This window comes from Salvelinus fontinalis, chromosome 6 (assembly GCF_029448725.1).
Source record: "Salvelinus fontinalis isolate EN_2023a chromosome 6, ASM2944872v1, whole genome shotgun sequence".
Taxonomy (NCBI): Eukaryota; Metazoa; Chordata; class Actinopteri; order Salmoniformes; family Salmonidae; genus Salvelinus; species Salvelinus fontinalis.
Genome location: NC_074670.1, coordinates 83,627,316 through 83,644,005, shown reverse-complemented (window position 1 = coordinate 83,644,005; position 16,690 = coordinate 83,627,316). Strand labels below are relative to the sequence as shown.

Below are 16,690 nucleotides of genomic sequence, written 5' to 3'. Positions count from 1 at the left end.
CTACAGTGTAGTTTAGTAGGATGGAGGCTGTATGGATCTGTAACTGCTACAGTGTAGTTTAGTAGGATGGAGGCTGTATGGATCTATAACTGATACAGTGTAGTTTAGTAGGATGGAGGCTGTATGGATCTGTAACTACTACAGTGTAGTTTAGTAGGATGGAGGCTGTATGGATCTGTAACTGCTACAGTGTAGTTTAGTAGGATGGAGGCTGTATGGATCTGTAACTGCTACAGTGTAGTTTAGTAGGATGGAGGCTGTATGGATCTATAACTGATACAGTGTAGTTTAGTAGGATGGAGGCTGTATGGATCTGTAACTACTACAGTGTAGTTTAGTAGGATGGAGGCTGTATGGATCTGTAACTGCTACAGTGTAGTTTAGTAGGATGGAGGCTGTATGGATCTGTAACTGCTACAGTGTAGTTTAGTAGGATGGAGGCTGTATGGATCTATAACTGATACAGTGTAGTTTAGTAGGATGGAGGCTGTATGGATCTGTAACTACTACAGTGTAGTTTAGTAGGATGGAGGCTGTATGGATCTGTAACTGCTACAGTGTAGTTTAGTAGGATGGAGGCTCCATAGCTGTATGGATCTGTAACTACTACAGTGTAGTTTAGTAGGATGGAGGCTGTATGGATCTGTAACTGCTACAGTGTAGTTTAGTAGGATGGAGGCTGTATGGATCTGTAACTGCTACAGTGTAGTTTAGTAGGATGGAGGCTGTATGGATCTGTAACTGCTACAGTGTAGTTTAGTAGGATGGAGGCTGTATGGATCTGTAACTGCTACAGTGTAGTTTAGTAGGATGGAGGCTGTATGGATCTGTAACTGCTACAGTGTAGTTTAGTAGGATGGAGGCTGTATGGATCTGTAACTGCTACAGTGTAGTTTAGTAGGATGGAGGCTGTATGGATCTGTAACTGCTACAGTGTAGTTTAGTAGGATGGAGGCTGTATGGATCTGTAACTGCTACAGTGTAGTTTAGTAGGATGGAGGCTGTATGGATCTGTAACTACTACAGTGTAGTTTAGTAGGATGGAGGCTGTATGGATCTGTAACTGCTACAGTGTAGTTTAGTAGGATGGAGGCTGTATGGATCTGTAACTGCTACAGTGTAGTTTAGTGGGATGGAGGCTGTATGGATCTGTAACTGCTACAGTGTAGTTTAGTAGGATGGAGGCTGTATGGATCTGTAACTGCTACAGTGTAGTTTAGTAGGATGGAGGCTGTATGGATCTGTAACTGCTACAGTGTAGTTTAGTAGGATGGAGGCTGTATGGATCTGTAACTACTACAGTGTAGTTTAGTAGGATGGAGACTGTATGGATCTGTAACTGCTACAGTTTAGTTTAGTAGGATGGAGGCTGTATGGATCTGTAACTACTACAGTGTAGTTTAGTAGGATGGAGGCTCCACTGATCTGTAATTGCTACAGTAAGTGTATTTTTTCTTGGCGATGAAAGCCGCATCGCAAGCGATGATAATTGACATTTCGAAACAATAAACCACAGCGTCGGGATTGTAGTTCACATGAGGCAGTCGTGGGCAAAGCTAACCGCTGGGAACTGTACGGAGAAGGCAGAATGGCTGAGAACTGTAGGGAGAAGGCAGAATGGCTGAGAACTGTAGGGAGAAGGCAGAATGGCTGAGAACTGTATGGAGAAGGCAGAATGGCTGAGAACTGTAGGGAGAAGGCAGAATGGCTGAGAACTGTATGGAGAAGGCAGAATGGCTGAGAACTGTACGGAGAAGGCAGAATGGCTGAGAACTGTAGGGAGAAGGCAGTATGGCTGAGAACTGTAGGGAGAAGGCAGAATGGCTGAGAACTGTACGGAGAAGGCAGAATGGCTGAGAACTGTACGGAGAAGGCAGAATGGCTGAGAACTGTAGGGAGAAGGCAGAATGGCTGAGAACTGTACGGAGAAGGCAGAATGGCTGAGAACTGTAGGGACAAGGCAGTATGACTGAGAACTGTACGGAGAAGGCAGAATGGCTGGGAACTGTAGGGAGAAGGCAGAATGGCTGGGAACTGTAGGGAGAAGGCAGAATGGCTGAGAACTGTACGGAGAAGGCAGAATGGCTGAGAACTGTTAAGAAAAGGCAGTATGGCTGAGAACTGTAGGGAGAAGGCAGAATGGCTGAGAACTGTTGGGAAAAGGCAGTACGGCTGAGAACTGTTGGGAAAAGGCAGTATGGCTGAGAACTGTTGGGAAAAGGCAGTACGGCTGAGAACTGTAGGGAGAAGGCAGTATGACTGAGAACTGTACGGAGAAGGCAGAATGGCTGAGAACTGTAGGGAGAAGGCAGAATGGCTGAGAACTGTAGGGAGAAGTCAGAATGGCTGAGAACTGTAGGGAGAAGGCAGAATGGCTGGGAACTGTAGGGAGAAGGCAGAATGGCTGGGAACTGTAGGGAGAAGGCAGAATGGCTGAGAACTGTACGGAGAAGGCAGAATGGCTGAGAACTGTTGGGAAAAGGCAGTATGGCTGAGAACTGTAGGGAGAAGACAGAATGGCTGAAAACTGTAGGGAGAAGACAGAATGGCTGAGAACTGTAGGGAGAAGGCAGAATGGCTGAGAACTGTTAGGAAAAGGCAGTATGGCTGAGAACTGTAGGGAGAAGGCAGAATGGCTGAAAACTGTAGGGAGAAGACAGAATGGCTGATAACTGTAGGGAGAAGACAGAATGGCTCAGAACTGTAGGGAGAAGGCAGAATGGCTGAGAACTGTTAGGAAAAGGCAGTATGGCTGAGAACTGTAGGGAGAAGGCAGAATGGCTGAGAACTGCAGGGAGAAGTTTGAGAGCTAGTGGCAACCTAATGTGATAGCTAGTTAGCGATTGCCACACACATCTGATTAATCTGTTCACACTTTATGCCAATGACCAGGTGGCTAGTTAGCCAACAAGCAGACATCATATTTCATTAGATTTATTAGGATCCCCATTAGCCGACGCCAATGGCAACAGCTAGTCTTACTGCGGTCCGACATGCAACGAAAAAAATACAATTTACATACGTTTAAAAACATGAACATGTAGTGTGTGTGTGTGTGTGTGTACGTATCTATCAGTTCCACATACATGTCAGTACATACACACAACAAGTAGGTCACATGGGGGAGAGGCGTTGTGCCGTGAGGTGTTGCTTTATCTGTCTTTTGAAACCAGGTTTGTTGTTCACTTGCGCAATATAAAATGGAACGGAGTTCCATGCACTCATGGCTCTGTATAATACTGTACGCTTCCTTGAATTTGTTCTGGATCTGGGGACTGAAAAGACCCCTGGTGGCATGTCTGGTGGTGTAACTATGTGTGTCAGTGCTGTGTGTAAGTTGACTATGCAAACAATTTGGGATTTCCAACACCGTAATGTTTCTTTATAAAGAGAAGAAGTGATGCAGTCAGTCTCTCCTCAACTCTGAGCCAAGAAAGACTGGCAGCATAGTATTTATATCAGCCCTCTGATTACAATGAAGAACAAGACGTGCTGCTCTGTTCTGGACCAGCTGCAGCTTAACTTGGTATTTCTTTGCAGCACTTGACCGTATGACTGGACAATAATCAAGATAAGATAAAACTAGAGCATGCAGGACTTGCATTGTGGAGTGTTTGTGTCAAAAAAGCAGAGACTTCTCCCCATCTTTACAACCATTGAATCTGTATGTTTTGACCATGACAGTTTACAATCTAAGGTAACACCAAGTAATTTAGACACCTCAACTTGTTCAACAGCCACATCATTCATTACCAGATTCAGCTGAGGTCTAGAACTTACCAAATGCAGTTAGTTGTAGAGATATTCAGGACCAGTGTATTACTGGCCACCCATTCCAAAATAGACTGCAACTCTTTGTTAAGGGTTTCAGTGACTTCATTAGCTGTGGTTGCTGATGCGTGTATGGTTGAATCCTCAGAATACATGGACACACATGCTTTGTTTAATACCAGTGGCAGGTCATTGTCTGACATTAGAGAAGTCTCCATTAAAGAAACAGAATCCTCAGAGTGTTATTACCTGTATAGGGTGCCGTCTTTCGGATGGGACGTTAAACGGGTGTGCTGACTCTCTGAGGTCATTAAAGATCCCATGGCACTTATCGTAAGAGTAGGGGTGTTAACCCCGGTGTCCTGGCTAAATTCCCAATCTGGCCCTCAAACCATCATGGCCACCTAATCATCCCCAGCTTACAATTGGCTCATTCATCCCCCTCCTCTCCCCTGTAACTATTCCCCAGGTCGTTGCTGCAAATGAGAACGTGTTCTCAGTCAACTTACCTGGTAAAATAACGGTAAAATAAAAAAAATAAAAAATAAATAAAAATAAATATAGACTGCTCTGAATCCACAATATGACAGAGGTTAAAAAGCAATAACACATCATTTTTCTCAACAACAGGTTATGGTCAATAATATCAAAGGCTGCACTGAAATCTAACAGTACAACTCCCACAATCTTCTTATTATCAATTTCCTTCAACCAATCATCAGTCTTTTGTGTCATTGCAGTACATGTTGAGTGCCCTTCTCTTTAAGCATGCTGAAAGTCTGTTATTTTGTTTTACAGAGAAATAGCATTGCATTTGGTCAAAGACAATTTTTCCCCCAACAGTTTGCTAAGAGCTGGCAGCAAGTTGATAGGTCTGCTTGAACACTCTGGTAGCAGAATGACTTTGGCTTCCCTCCAGGTCTGAGGACAACAACTTTCCTCTAGGCTCAGATTAAAGATATGACAGACAGGAGTGGCTATAGAGTCAGCTACCATTCTCAGTAGCTTTCCATCTAAGTTGTCAATGCCAGGAGGTTTGTCATTATTGATCGATAACAATCATTTCCCCACATCTCCCAAACTAACTTTACAAAATTCAAACTTGCACTGCTTTTCTTTCATGATTTGTTTTTTTTTATAATACATGAGTATGATGTTTCTCTGTTCGTTGTTGGCATTTCCTGCCTAAGTTTACCCACATTGACAATGAATGAATCATTAATATAATTGGCAACATCAAATGGTTTTGTGATGAATAAGCCATCTGATCTGATGAAAGATGGAGTTGAATTTGTCTTTCTGCCCATCGTTTCATTTAAAGTACTCAAGTTTATTTTTTCCATCGTTCTTTATATTATTGTTCTTGGCTTCATAATATAGTTTCTTCTTCTTTTTGTTGAGTTTAGTCACATCATTTCTCAATCTGCAGTAAGTCAGCCAATCAGATGTGCAGCTAGACTTATTTGCCAATCCTTCAACCATACAGTTTTTCATATCCTCATCAATCCATGGAGCCTTAACAGTTCTAACAGTCAGTTTCTTAACAGGTGCTTGTTTATCAATCATTTGAAGAAGCAATTTCATAAATTCATCAAGTGCAGCGTCTGAATATCTCCCGGGTGGCGCAGTGGTCTAGGGCACTGCATCGCAGTGCTAGCTGCGCCACCAGTGTCTCTGGGTTCACGCCCAGGCTCTGTCGCAGCCGGCCGCAACCGGGAGGTCCGTGGGGCGACTCACAATTGGCATAGCGTTGTCCGGGTTAGGGGTTAGGGAGGGATTGGCCGGTAGGGATATCCTTGTCTCAGTATGTTAAAAAAAAATAATCAATGTTATAAAATGTATGCACTCTACTGTAAGTCGCTCTGGATAAGAGCGTCTGCTAAATGACTAAAATGTAAATGTAAATGAATGCTCCTTATTAATCACATCAGACCAACAAATGCATAGTCACTTTAATAACTCTACCTTCATGTAGATATTACCTTAACTAACCGGTGCCCCCACACATTGACTCTATACCTATAGCCTCCACATTGACTCTATATACAGGGGGGTACCGGTACAGTCTCCACATTGACTCTGTACCGGTACCCCCTGAATACAGCCTCCACATTGACTCTGTACCAGTACCCCCTGTATATAGCCTCCACATTGACTCTGTACCGTAACACCCTGTATATAGCCTCCACATTGACTCTGTACCAGTACCCCCTGTATATAGCCTCCACATTGACTCTGTACCGTAACACCCTGTATATAGCCTCCACATTGACTTTGTACCGGTACCCCCTGTATATAGCCTCCACATTGACTCTGTACCGGTACCCCCTGTATATAGCCTCCACATTGACTCTGTACCGTAACACCCTGTATATAGCCTCCACATTGACTCTGTACCGTAACACCCTGTATATAGCCTCCACATTGACTCTGTACTGGTACCCCCTGTATATAGTCTCCACATTGACTCTGTACCGGTACGCCCTGTATATAGCCTCCACATTGACTCTGTACCGGTACCCCCTGTATATAGTCTCCACATTGACTCTGTACCGGTACCCCCTGTATATAGCCTCCACATTGACTCTGTACCGTAACACCCTGTATATAGCCTCCACATTGACTCTGTACCGGTACCCCCCTGTATATAGTCTCGCTATTGTTATTTTACTGCTGCTCTTTAATTACTTGTTACTTTTATTCCTTTTTCTTATCCGTATTTTTTTTTAACTGCATTGTTGGTTAGGAGCTTGTAAGTAAAGCGTTCCACTGTAAGGTCTACTACACCTGTTGTATTCAGCATTTCACTGTGAGGTCTACTACACCTGTTGTATTCAGCATTTCACTGTGAGGTCTACTACACCTGTTGTATTCAGCATTTCACTGTGAGGTCTACTACACCTGTTGTATTCAGCAGTTCACTGTAAGGTCTACTACACCTGTTGTATTCAGCAGTTCACTGTGAGGTCTACTACACCTGTTGTATTCAGCATTTCACTGTAAGGTCTACTACACCTGTTGTATTCAGCAGTTCACTGTAAGGTCTACTACACCTGTTGTATTCAGCATTTCACTGTGAGGTCTACTACACCTGTTGTATTCAGCATTTCACTGTGAGGTCTACTACACCTGTTGTATTCAGCATTTCACTGTGAGGTCTACTACACCTGTTGTATTCAGCATTTCACTGTAAGGTCTACTACACCTGTTGTATTCAGCATTTCACTGTGAGGTCTACTACACCTGTTGTATTCAGCATTTCACTGTAAGGTCTACTACACCTGTTGTATTCAGCATTTCACTGTGAGGTCTACTACACCTGTTGTATTCAGCATTTCACTGTGAGGTCTACTACACCTGTTGTATTCAGCATTTCACTGTGAGGTCTACTACACCTGTTGTATTCAGCATTTCACTGTAAGGTCTACTACACCTGTTGTATTCAGCATTTCACTGTGAGGTCTATTACACCTGTTGTATTCAGCATTTCACTATTACACCTGTTGTATTCAGCATTTCACTATTACACCTGTTGTATTCAGCATTTCACTATTACACCTGTTGTATTCAGCATTTCACTATTACACCTGTTGTATTCAGCATTTCACTATTACACCTGTTGTATTCAGCATTTCACTATTACACCTGTTGTATTCAGCATTTCACTATTACACCTGTTGTATTCAGCATTTCACTATTACACCTGTTGTATTCAGCATTTCACTATTACACCTGTTGTATTCAGCATTTCACTATTACACCTGTTGTATTCAGCATTTCACTATTACACCTGTTGTATTCAGCATTTCACTATTACACCTGTTGTATTCAGCATTTCACTATTACACCTGTTGTATTCAGCATTTCACTATTACACCTGTTGTATTCAGCATTTCACTATTACACCTGTTGTATTCAGCATTTCACTATTACACCTGTTGTATTCAGCATTTCACTACTACACCTGTTGTATTCAGCATTTCACTATTACACCTGTTGTATTCAGCATTTCACTATTACACCTGTTGTATTCAGCATTTCACTACTACACCTGTTGTATTCAGCATTTCACTATTACACCTGTTGTATTCAGCATTTCACTATTACACCTGTTGTATTCAGCATTTCACTATTACACCTGTTGTATTCAGCATTTCACTATTACACCTGTTGTATTCAGAATTTCACTACTACACCTGTTGTATTCAGCATTTCACTATTACACCTGTTGTATTCAGCATTTCACTATTACACCTGTTGTATTCAGCATTTCACTACTACACCTGTTGTATTCAGCATTTCACTATTACACCTGTTGTATTCAGCATTTCACTATTACACCTGTTGTATTCAGCATTTCACTACTACACCTGTTGTATTCAGCATTTCACTACTACACCTGTTGTATTCAGCATTTCACTCTAAGGTCTACAGCTGTTGTATTCAGCACATGTAACTAATAACATTTGATTTTATTTGTTATTTTTAACATCGTCCACATAAGAGCCACAGCAAAATGTTATGTATGATCTCTTATACACTATTTAAGGCCCAGCTGTTGGAACGTTGGCTTTCCTGGATATAGCCACTATATTGTGATCACTGCATCCAATGGGTACGGATACAGCTTTAGAACAAAGCTCTACAGTATTAGTAAAAATGTGATGGATACATGTGGATGATCTTGTTCCTGTAGTGTTTGTAAACACCCTGGTAGGTTGATTAATAACCTGAACCAGATTACAGACACTGGATACAGTGAGAAGCTTCCTCTTGTTAAACACCCTGGTAGGTTGATTAATAACCTGAACCAGATTACAGACACTGGATACAGTGAGAAGCTTCCTCTTGTTAAACACCCTGGTAGGTTGATTAATAACCTGAACCAGATTACAGACACTGGATACAGTGAGAAGCTTCCTCTTGTTAAACACCCTGGTAGGTTGATTAATAACCTGAACCAGATTACAGGCTCCGGTTACAGTGAGAAGCTTCCTCTGGAGCGAACAGCTTGATGAAAACCAGTCAATATTCAGTTCCCCAACAAAGTAGACCTCTCTGCTTGCATCACATACACTATCAAGCATTTCACACATACTGTCAGCACTTGGTGGCCTATAGCAACACCCCAAAAGAAAAGGCTTTAGATGTGCCAGGTGTATCTGAAACCACAACACTTCAATAATAGTTGACAAGTTAAATTTGATTTTTTTGAAACTGCATTGTTGGTTAAAGGGCTTGTAAGTAAGCATTTCATTGTAACCTGTTGTATTCAGAGCATGTGACTAATACAATTTGATTTGATTTGCATAACTTATCTCTAAGCATTACAGGGATATGGTTCTGAATATGTTCTGAATATATACAGCAACACCTCCCCCATAAGCATTCCTGTCTCTTCTATAGATGTTATATCCTTGTATTGCTACTGCTGTATCATCAATGGAATGATCTAAGTGAGTCTCAGAAATGGCTAATATCTGATGTCAGCAAGTTATTGATTTCATGAACCTTATTCCTAAGGATACATATATTATTATGGGGTATTTTCAGCCCTTTCCTGGGTAGCTGATCAGAGACATAATATGGAAAAGAGCAAACAAAGCAAGAGACAAAAATATACATTCAGCAGTCCATTAATCATTTGGTGTGTGTGTGTGTGTGTGTGTGTGTGTGTGTGTGTGTGTGTGTGTGTGTGTGTGTGTGTGTGTGTGTGTGTGTGTGTGTGTGTGTGTGTGTGTGTGTTCTGTGGGGTTCAAGCTACGAACCCATAGTCTTGGCTCTCTCATCCCGTCCAGGCTTTTGGGAGGGAGGGGGGACAATGAGCCTGTTATAGTGGATGTAAGCAATGTCCCTATGCACTCTGGAAGCTTTCAAGGCTGGGATAAGTTCTTTCCTCTTCTGGCGCACAGCTTCAGGATAGTCCTCGTTGAGGAAGATATACGTTCCTCTCAAGTTCTTGGCTCTTTCCAGAACAGCTACCTTGTCCTTGAACCCCAGGAACTTGACCACTATCGGCCTGGGCCTGTCACCTGGGCCTGTCACCTGGGCCTGTCACCTGGGCCGGCGGTGGGTTTTCCAGTCCTGTGGGCACGCTCCACTTCAATCTTACTGTGGTCCATCTTCAGTTTCACCGAAATCATTTCCCTCACTTTGTCCTCAGACTCTGTCAAGGTCTCATGTGGAGATTCTGCAATTCCGTCCACAGCCATGTTGTTCCGCCTTGATTGTCCCTCGAGATGATCTGATTTCCTGGTCATTGTTATCATGGATTCACACACAGAACTGATGTCCTCTCTCTCAATTACTTCCAGATTGTTGTCATCTTGCCGTTCTCCTGTTTAAACTCGTCGAGCTGACCCTGGGTGAACTGCAAACTGTTCTTCAGGTCCTGGACCTCTCCATACTGTTATTAGTTGACTCCACCAGTATTTGGACAAAACACTTGTAGCTATTTTATTGTTGTTGTAAAAACTGCTTGTAGAACTCTTTGTGTTTGTTGACAAGATCCTTTAACTATGATAGAGAGACACCACTGTCCTCAACGGTACTCCCACCGGCTAGGATAGCTGCTACGCCAAACAGATCCTCAGACACAGCCTTGGTCGGCAGGATCACTGGACAGATACTAGTGGTCCCAGCAATGCCAACCGCATCGCGGGATCCAAACTCAAAAAAAGTTAGCTAACTAGTAACCAAACTTTTTAGAAACAACAAACAGAGCTCTAACTCTTTCCGCGTTCATCAGGAAGTGACGACCAGAAGTGATGAGTAAGGAAAAAGTGATGAGGGGGAAAAAAGGAAAAAGTGATGAGGGGGAAAAAAAGGAAAAAGTGATGAGGGGGGAAAAAAAGAAAAAAGTGATGAGGGGGAAAAAAGGAAAAAGTGATGAGGTGGAAAAAAAGGAAAAAGTGATGAGGGGGAAAAAAAGGAAAAAGTGATGAGGGGGGAAAAAGGAAAAAGTGATGAGGGGGGAAAAAAGGAAAAAGTGATGAGGGGGAAAAAAGGGAAAAAGTGATGAGGGGGAAAAAAAGGAAAAAGCGATGAGGGGGGAAAAAAGGAAAAAGTGATGAGGGGGATGGGAAGCTAAAAACAGGAGATTAAACGTTGTCTGTCAGATTCTGGGTTAGCCAAAGCTAACCAGCCGAAACACTCAAAACACGATGTCAACAGCACAATTATATCTGAGAAATACTTACCTTACTCCAGAAATACATAATATTAAAGTGCAATTTACCTCTGATCGCATCTGGCTAAGAACCCACTAACAAACAAATCCTCAGGAGTGAAGACGTGTGCTTCACTTCAACAGCTGTGGTGGAGATACAGGGTTTGACTGACAACTTTGAGAGCCACCTACATGTTTTGATGACAAGCTATTTCGAAAACATTTAATTGGTCAGGGGGTTGTGAGATGTTCATAAAGACGCAAAGTGGAACCAATAGTATATTTTTATGTAAATAAAAATCCCTTAAGTGTCCCAAAGTAGGTGTGCTGATCTAGGATCAGGTCCTCCCTGTCCATTCATTATGATCTAAAAGGCAATACTGATCCTAGATTTGAGGTTGGGTTGTTGGAGGACGATTTGGGTCACGAAGGATTTTCAATTACTCATTTGGGTCTTGAGCTGAAAAAGTTTATGAACCCCTGGCCTAATTTCATTGGAATGGTTGTATTCATGTATTAATAGCCTACTAAGCCTAACAAATGTTTCAAAGGCTACTGGTTTGGCTAAATAGGCTATAAAAACATCACGAATTACAACAAGTTTAATTAAATACTTTTGCAATCTTTAAACCTGGAAATTGGATACCTACTCCAGGTAAACTGATTAGCTAGAATATATAAGAAATTGCTTCCATTAGGTTTCATTAGAAATTCGTCATTAGGTCCTTATAAAGTCAAGCGTTGTCATTTCAGCACCACGCCCTAAACACCTGATAATGTATTTGTCCTGTCAGAGCCTCGTCTGCCCTTCCGTGACTTCAGGAAATAGCACGCTGACCCCCCGCCTCCCCCTATTGTTGATCCACCCTACCGGGAACAGCCAACCGTTCTGACCGAAACGTTTATCGAAGTTGCGGAATCCTTTTGTATTCCAACATTTATCGCCACTCGTATGCTGTGACTTTCAATAGTTTAGCAAACATCCATAAAAGTATCGAAGCTATAACTCTCGAGGGAGTGACGTTGGTTGGGAAAGAGGAAACTTTTTAATCCTTGGACGAATTCCCGATTGCATTCCACCATTTTGAGGCGTTTTTTTTTGAGCTGGAAAAGTTTTCAAGTGTATTGTCTTTCGGTAAGTTTACACTGTGATTACGTTTGTTTTTGTTGCGAAAGTAGCTGTTTGTCTATTTGTTTTAGTACGTTACATTTACTATTTGTCACCATTTAATTTGAATTGTTTTCAACGTAATACGAAACTAAATTGTACGTGTCTCGCTAGTATTGTGTTAGCAAACATTAGCTAGCGAATACCTAACGTTAGCCAGGTGTAACTAACGTTAGTTAAATAGCAAACAGTGATAAATACTGTAGTAGATAACTAGTTATAAACTTTAAAGTTTGTCAGTTAATTAACTATTTGTTGCTAATTTCAACAATCATAGCAGTAACGTTAACTGTTTGAAGTTGCGTGGGATTTCGATGTGGCCACTTGTTAGCTAATGTTAGCTAGCTAACCAAGTTAGCCAAAGGCAACCAACTCGCCGCCAACTACAAGTGTTTGTCATATTGCAAAACCAGCTCCGATGTAAAGCCAAACTAGAAATTAATCGACAGGACATAACATTCGTTGGTAAGCTAGTTAAGTGAAAATGTTTTAGTTGGTTAACTAGCGTGAACTTCCTGACATTCCCAACATCCCAGTTGAAATGCAGCCAGAGGGAGGAATTGGGCCACCGCCCTCCCCACCCGCACTTCCATTGTTATCCGTTTATGAATGATGCTCCTAACCTGATCATTTCCCACTTTTTTTAAATATTGAATAAAAGCTAACGCTCAATCACTTTACTGCTGTCGTCCCCGTGTCCTCGACTAGATACTGTACCTCACAGCAACCCAATATATGTTCTCTCAATCTGACAGTTTATCCAATCATATTGTATATCCAATCATTTCTATAAATAGGCCCACCAGAAACTAATTCTCATAACCCTACCATTTATCACTATCTAACTTTATGTAGTCCTAGCTAGCTAGTTTACTTGCATAGATTCGGTTTTAGATAAATGTTTTTCCTTGACTGGCATTGGCCTAAATTCGGCCATTGTTATACGAATTCCCTCCTACCCCACCTAGTACCAGATACTAAATTCCGCCATTGTTATACGAATTCCCTCCTACCCAACCCTGGTACACCCAGTTGAACTGACCAGCCTACCCCCTCCACCCCTCCAATAAGTTTCAGCCCACATCCCAAATAGCACCTTATTCTTTATATATAGGGTGTCCATCCACTCTGAGTGAGTGAATATGTGCTTTGGTGATGAAATGTCACTTCCTTATGCTATAAAATAAATGTTACCTAGACAAATATGATTATTCATGTTCTGAATTGTTCATTGGTGCCTTTCTCCAACATATCATTAACATTATATCCCAACAAATTTGTTGCCTAATACATCCGATAATAAGCACCCAGCTCCGTTCACATAGTGGTGCAGGTTTCTCGTAACAAATTGAGGATTTTACATTTTGTGGGGGGTGTCAGTTGTTTACGCGGGTTGCAAAAAAGTGAAATTAGCATGACACGAGCTGAGTTAAATGTAAAAGGCTTTGAATGTAAAAGGCTTTGAATGTAAAAGGCTTTGAATGTAAAAGGCTTTGAATGTAAAAGGCTTTGAATGTAAAAGGCTTTGAATGTAAAAGGCTTTGAATGTAAAAGGCTTTGAATGTAAAAGGCTTAGTGTACGCTTTGTGCTCTGTTGACATGTCAGAGATGAACGTTTTTGTGAAGAAATCTATGAAAATAACCAGATTTTGGAATTGGTATGAAAAGCGTATACTCAGATATGATAATGCTGATGGATATTCGTGTCTCAGTGGAAATCCATCAGGAGTCGTCGTACATTTTTTCACCCAGACAGAGATAAAAAAAAAACACAGTAGAAATATCTTGCTTAGTTTTGTAAATGCTGATCTAATATCCTTGTTATTTCTGCTCGGCATCAGACTCATTTTGTGCTTCAGTTGCACTTCTCCATTCGCATGTGAATTCATGGATGAGAATTCACAAATGGGGATTTCTATCAGCAGTCTGACACTGTAGGAAACTTTTTCTCTGGTAAAAAATATGCAAGATTAAACTTAAAGCAAAACATTAGGAAATGTTCCTGGTTACATCTTCTATGATAAACATTAGAAATGTAGCCTAATGGCAATGCATAATTTTTGCAAAAAAAAATACCTTGCTTTTTCACTTATAAGCTCATTTACTTGTGTGGCTGCTAGCCAGATGGCGTATTACTTCTGTTGTCATCTAATGAAAATTAAGCCATTTTCTACTGAATGTGTTGCACTAATGAAAACTATAGTTGCACGTACCTGATCACACTATTGAACAAAACATAACTGACTGTCAATATAAAACGCTGGTGAAATGGTTAAAATTAATTTAATTTTTTTTTAATCTGCATTGTGAAAAGGTAGATTTCTGAACTCAAAACGTGACGCCTGTCCATCCTTACCTCCAGTGTTTTATGTCCTGTGGATTGGAGAAGAAAGAGGTTAAGTTCAACAGGAGTGAGCCTGTCAGTTAACCAGTAGCCTTAATTCTTGCACAGAATCCAGCCTAGCTGACTCAATTTTCCAAATTTGACAGCTTTCCCCCCACCCCTCTGGCCTCCATTGATGTAGTCACCCCGACTATAGCCATTCTACAAGGGTAATACCTCCAATAACTTTTGAACGGTAGGGAAATGAGGGTTGGACCATTTGGTTTTCTTAAATGATTATATTTACAATTATAAACTGGGTGGTTTGTGCCCTGAATGCTGATTGGCTGACAGCCGGGGTATATCAGACCGTATACCACGGGTATGACAAAATGTTACATTTCTACTGCTCTAATTACGTTGGTAACCAGTTTATAATATCAGTAAGGAACCTCAGGGATTTGTGGTATATGGCCAATATACCACGGCTTAAGGGCTGTATCCAGCCACTCCTCGTTGGGTTGTGTGTAAGAACAGTCCTTAGCTGTGGTATATTGGCCATATGCACCCCCCTGGCCTTATTGCTTAATTAACATATTATTTTATCCATTGGTCAAAGGATGCTTTTTTGTTTGATTGGACACCCTACTAGATGGGGCCCTGGTCAGAAAGTAGTGCACTATGTAGGTAATAGGGTTACATTTGAGACAGCCCCCTCAGTGTATTGAGAGACAGCCCCCTCAGTGTATTGAGAGACAGCCCCCTCAGTGTATTGAGAGACAGCCCCCTCAGTGTATTGAGAGACAGCCCCCTCAGTGTATTGAGAGACAGCCCCCTCAGTGTATTGAGAGACAGCCCCCTCAGTGTATTGAGAGACAGCCCCCTCAGTGTATTGAGAGACAGCCCCCTCAGTGTATTGAGAGACAGCCCCCTCAGTGTATTGAGAGACAGCCCCCTCAGTGTATTGAGAGACAGCCCCCTCAGTTTAGACCAGGCAGGCAGACAGGGTCCTGGGTCCATCCCTACTCAGCCCTCGGGGCATCCTGATTATCCCGGCCTGCCACTCAGTGCGTTAAGGCTAATCAATACAAGGCCTGTCGCTGCATGAAAAGGAAAATCGAATAAGGGCCAATATGTTACTCTGCTCCACTTATGGCTGTCTGTCTAACAATGATGGAGTGAGACATGTCTCCTCTGAGGGAGCATCCATATTTAAAATGGCGTCTGTGCCAATTGTCACGACGACACCATGGGTTCTTCCCAATGGCATCCTTTTCCCCATACGTACATGCGCGCACACACACACACTACTTTTGCCCGGCACACTGTGTGCCCTGGTCAAAGCAGTGTATTACATAGGGAATAGGGTGTTGAGACTTTTTTTCTTTTCTGTTTGTTGCAGCAGGATTTCCCAAATCAGTGTAGCATGAATTGGTTCAATAAACACATTTTTCAATGGGTTTCACAGCTTTTCTTTTTATTCCATGCCGTTTAAGGCCTTATGGTGATTGTGTGTAGGTAGGTAGCCCTTATCTAGGCTAGATGGCCCAATACTGTTCTATGCTACACACGGGTCAGAGGTCAGTTGAAATGTAGTGTACCTCCAGGGTGAAAGTGTGCTTTGTTGTTGTCATGGTGTGTGGCTTAACCCCCCCCCCCCCCCCATCTGATGAATGACCCAGCCAAGCCCCAGACATCCATTTTGTCATAATCTCACCATCTCTCTTTCTTCTCCTTCTCAGATACGGAGTGAACATGACAGCCATAAACACGGCCAACATAAACTTCAAATGGGATCCAAAGAGCCTGGAGATCCGTACCCTGGCTGTGGAGAGGCTGCTGGAGCCCTTGGTCACACAGGTCAGAATACATATATTTTAACAATCCATCATGGATCCAAACTCATCCCTTGGGCTTTTTTCCACATTTTGTTACAGCCTTATTCTAAAATGGATTAAAAACATTTTCCCTCATCAATCTACACACAATACCCCACAATGACAAAGTGGAAACATGTTTTTCCAATTTTTTTGCACATTTATATTAAGTAAAAAAAACAATACCAGTCAAAAGTTTAGACACCTACTTCTTAATTGTTACTATTTTCTACATTGTAGAAAAATAGTGAAGACATCAAAACTATAAAGTTACATATGGAATCATGTAGTAACCAAAAAAAGTGTTAAACCAATCAAAATATATTTTCTATTTGAGATTCTTCAAAGTAGCCACCCACCCATCTCAGTTGGATTGAGGTCGG

General features: G+C 41.8%; 1 protein-coding gene across 2 annotated transcripts in view; it reads left to right on the top strand.

Moving 5' to 3' along the window:
* The first annotated feature begins 11,781 nt into the window (after window positions 1–11,781).
* Window positions 11,782–16,690, top strand: part of LOC129858538 (catenin alpha-1-like) — a 295,543-nt gene continuing 290,634 nt past the window's right edge. For both annotated transcript variants that reach the window (XM_055927845.1, XM_055927844.1), the window contains exons 1-2: window positions 11,782–12,074; window positions 16,173–16,290. In XM_055927845.1, the coding sequence (XP_055783820.1) occupies window positions 16,186–16,290 (105 nt within the window). In that variant the 5' untranslated portion in view covers window positions 11,782–12,074; window positions 16,173–16,185. The remainder of the gene's footprint in view (window positions 12,075–16,172; window positions 16,291–16,690) is intronic.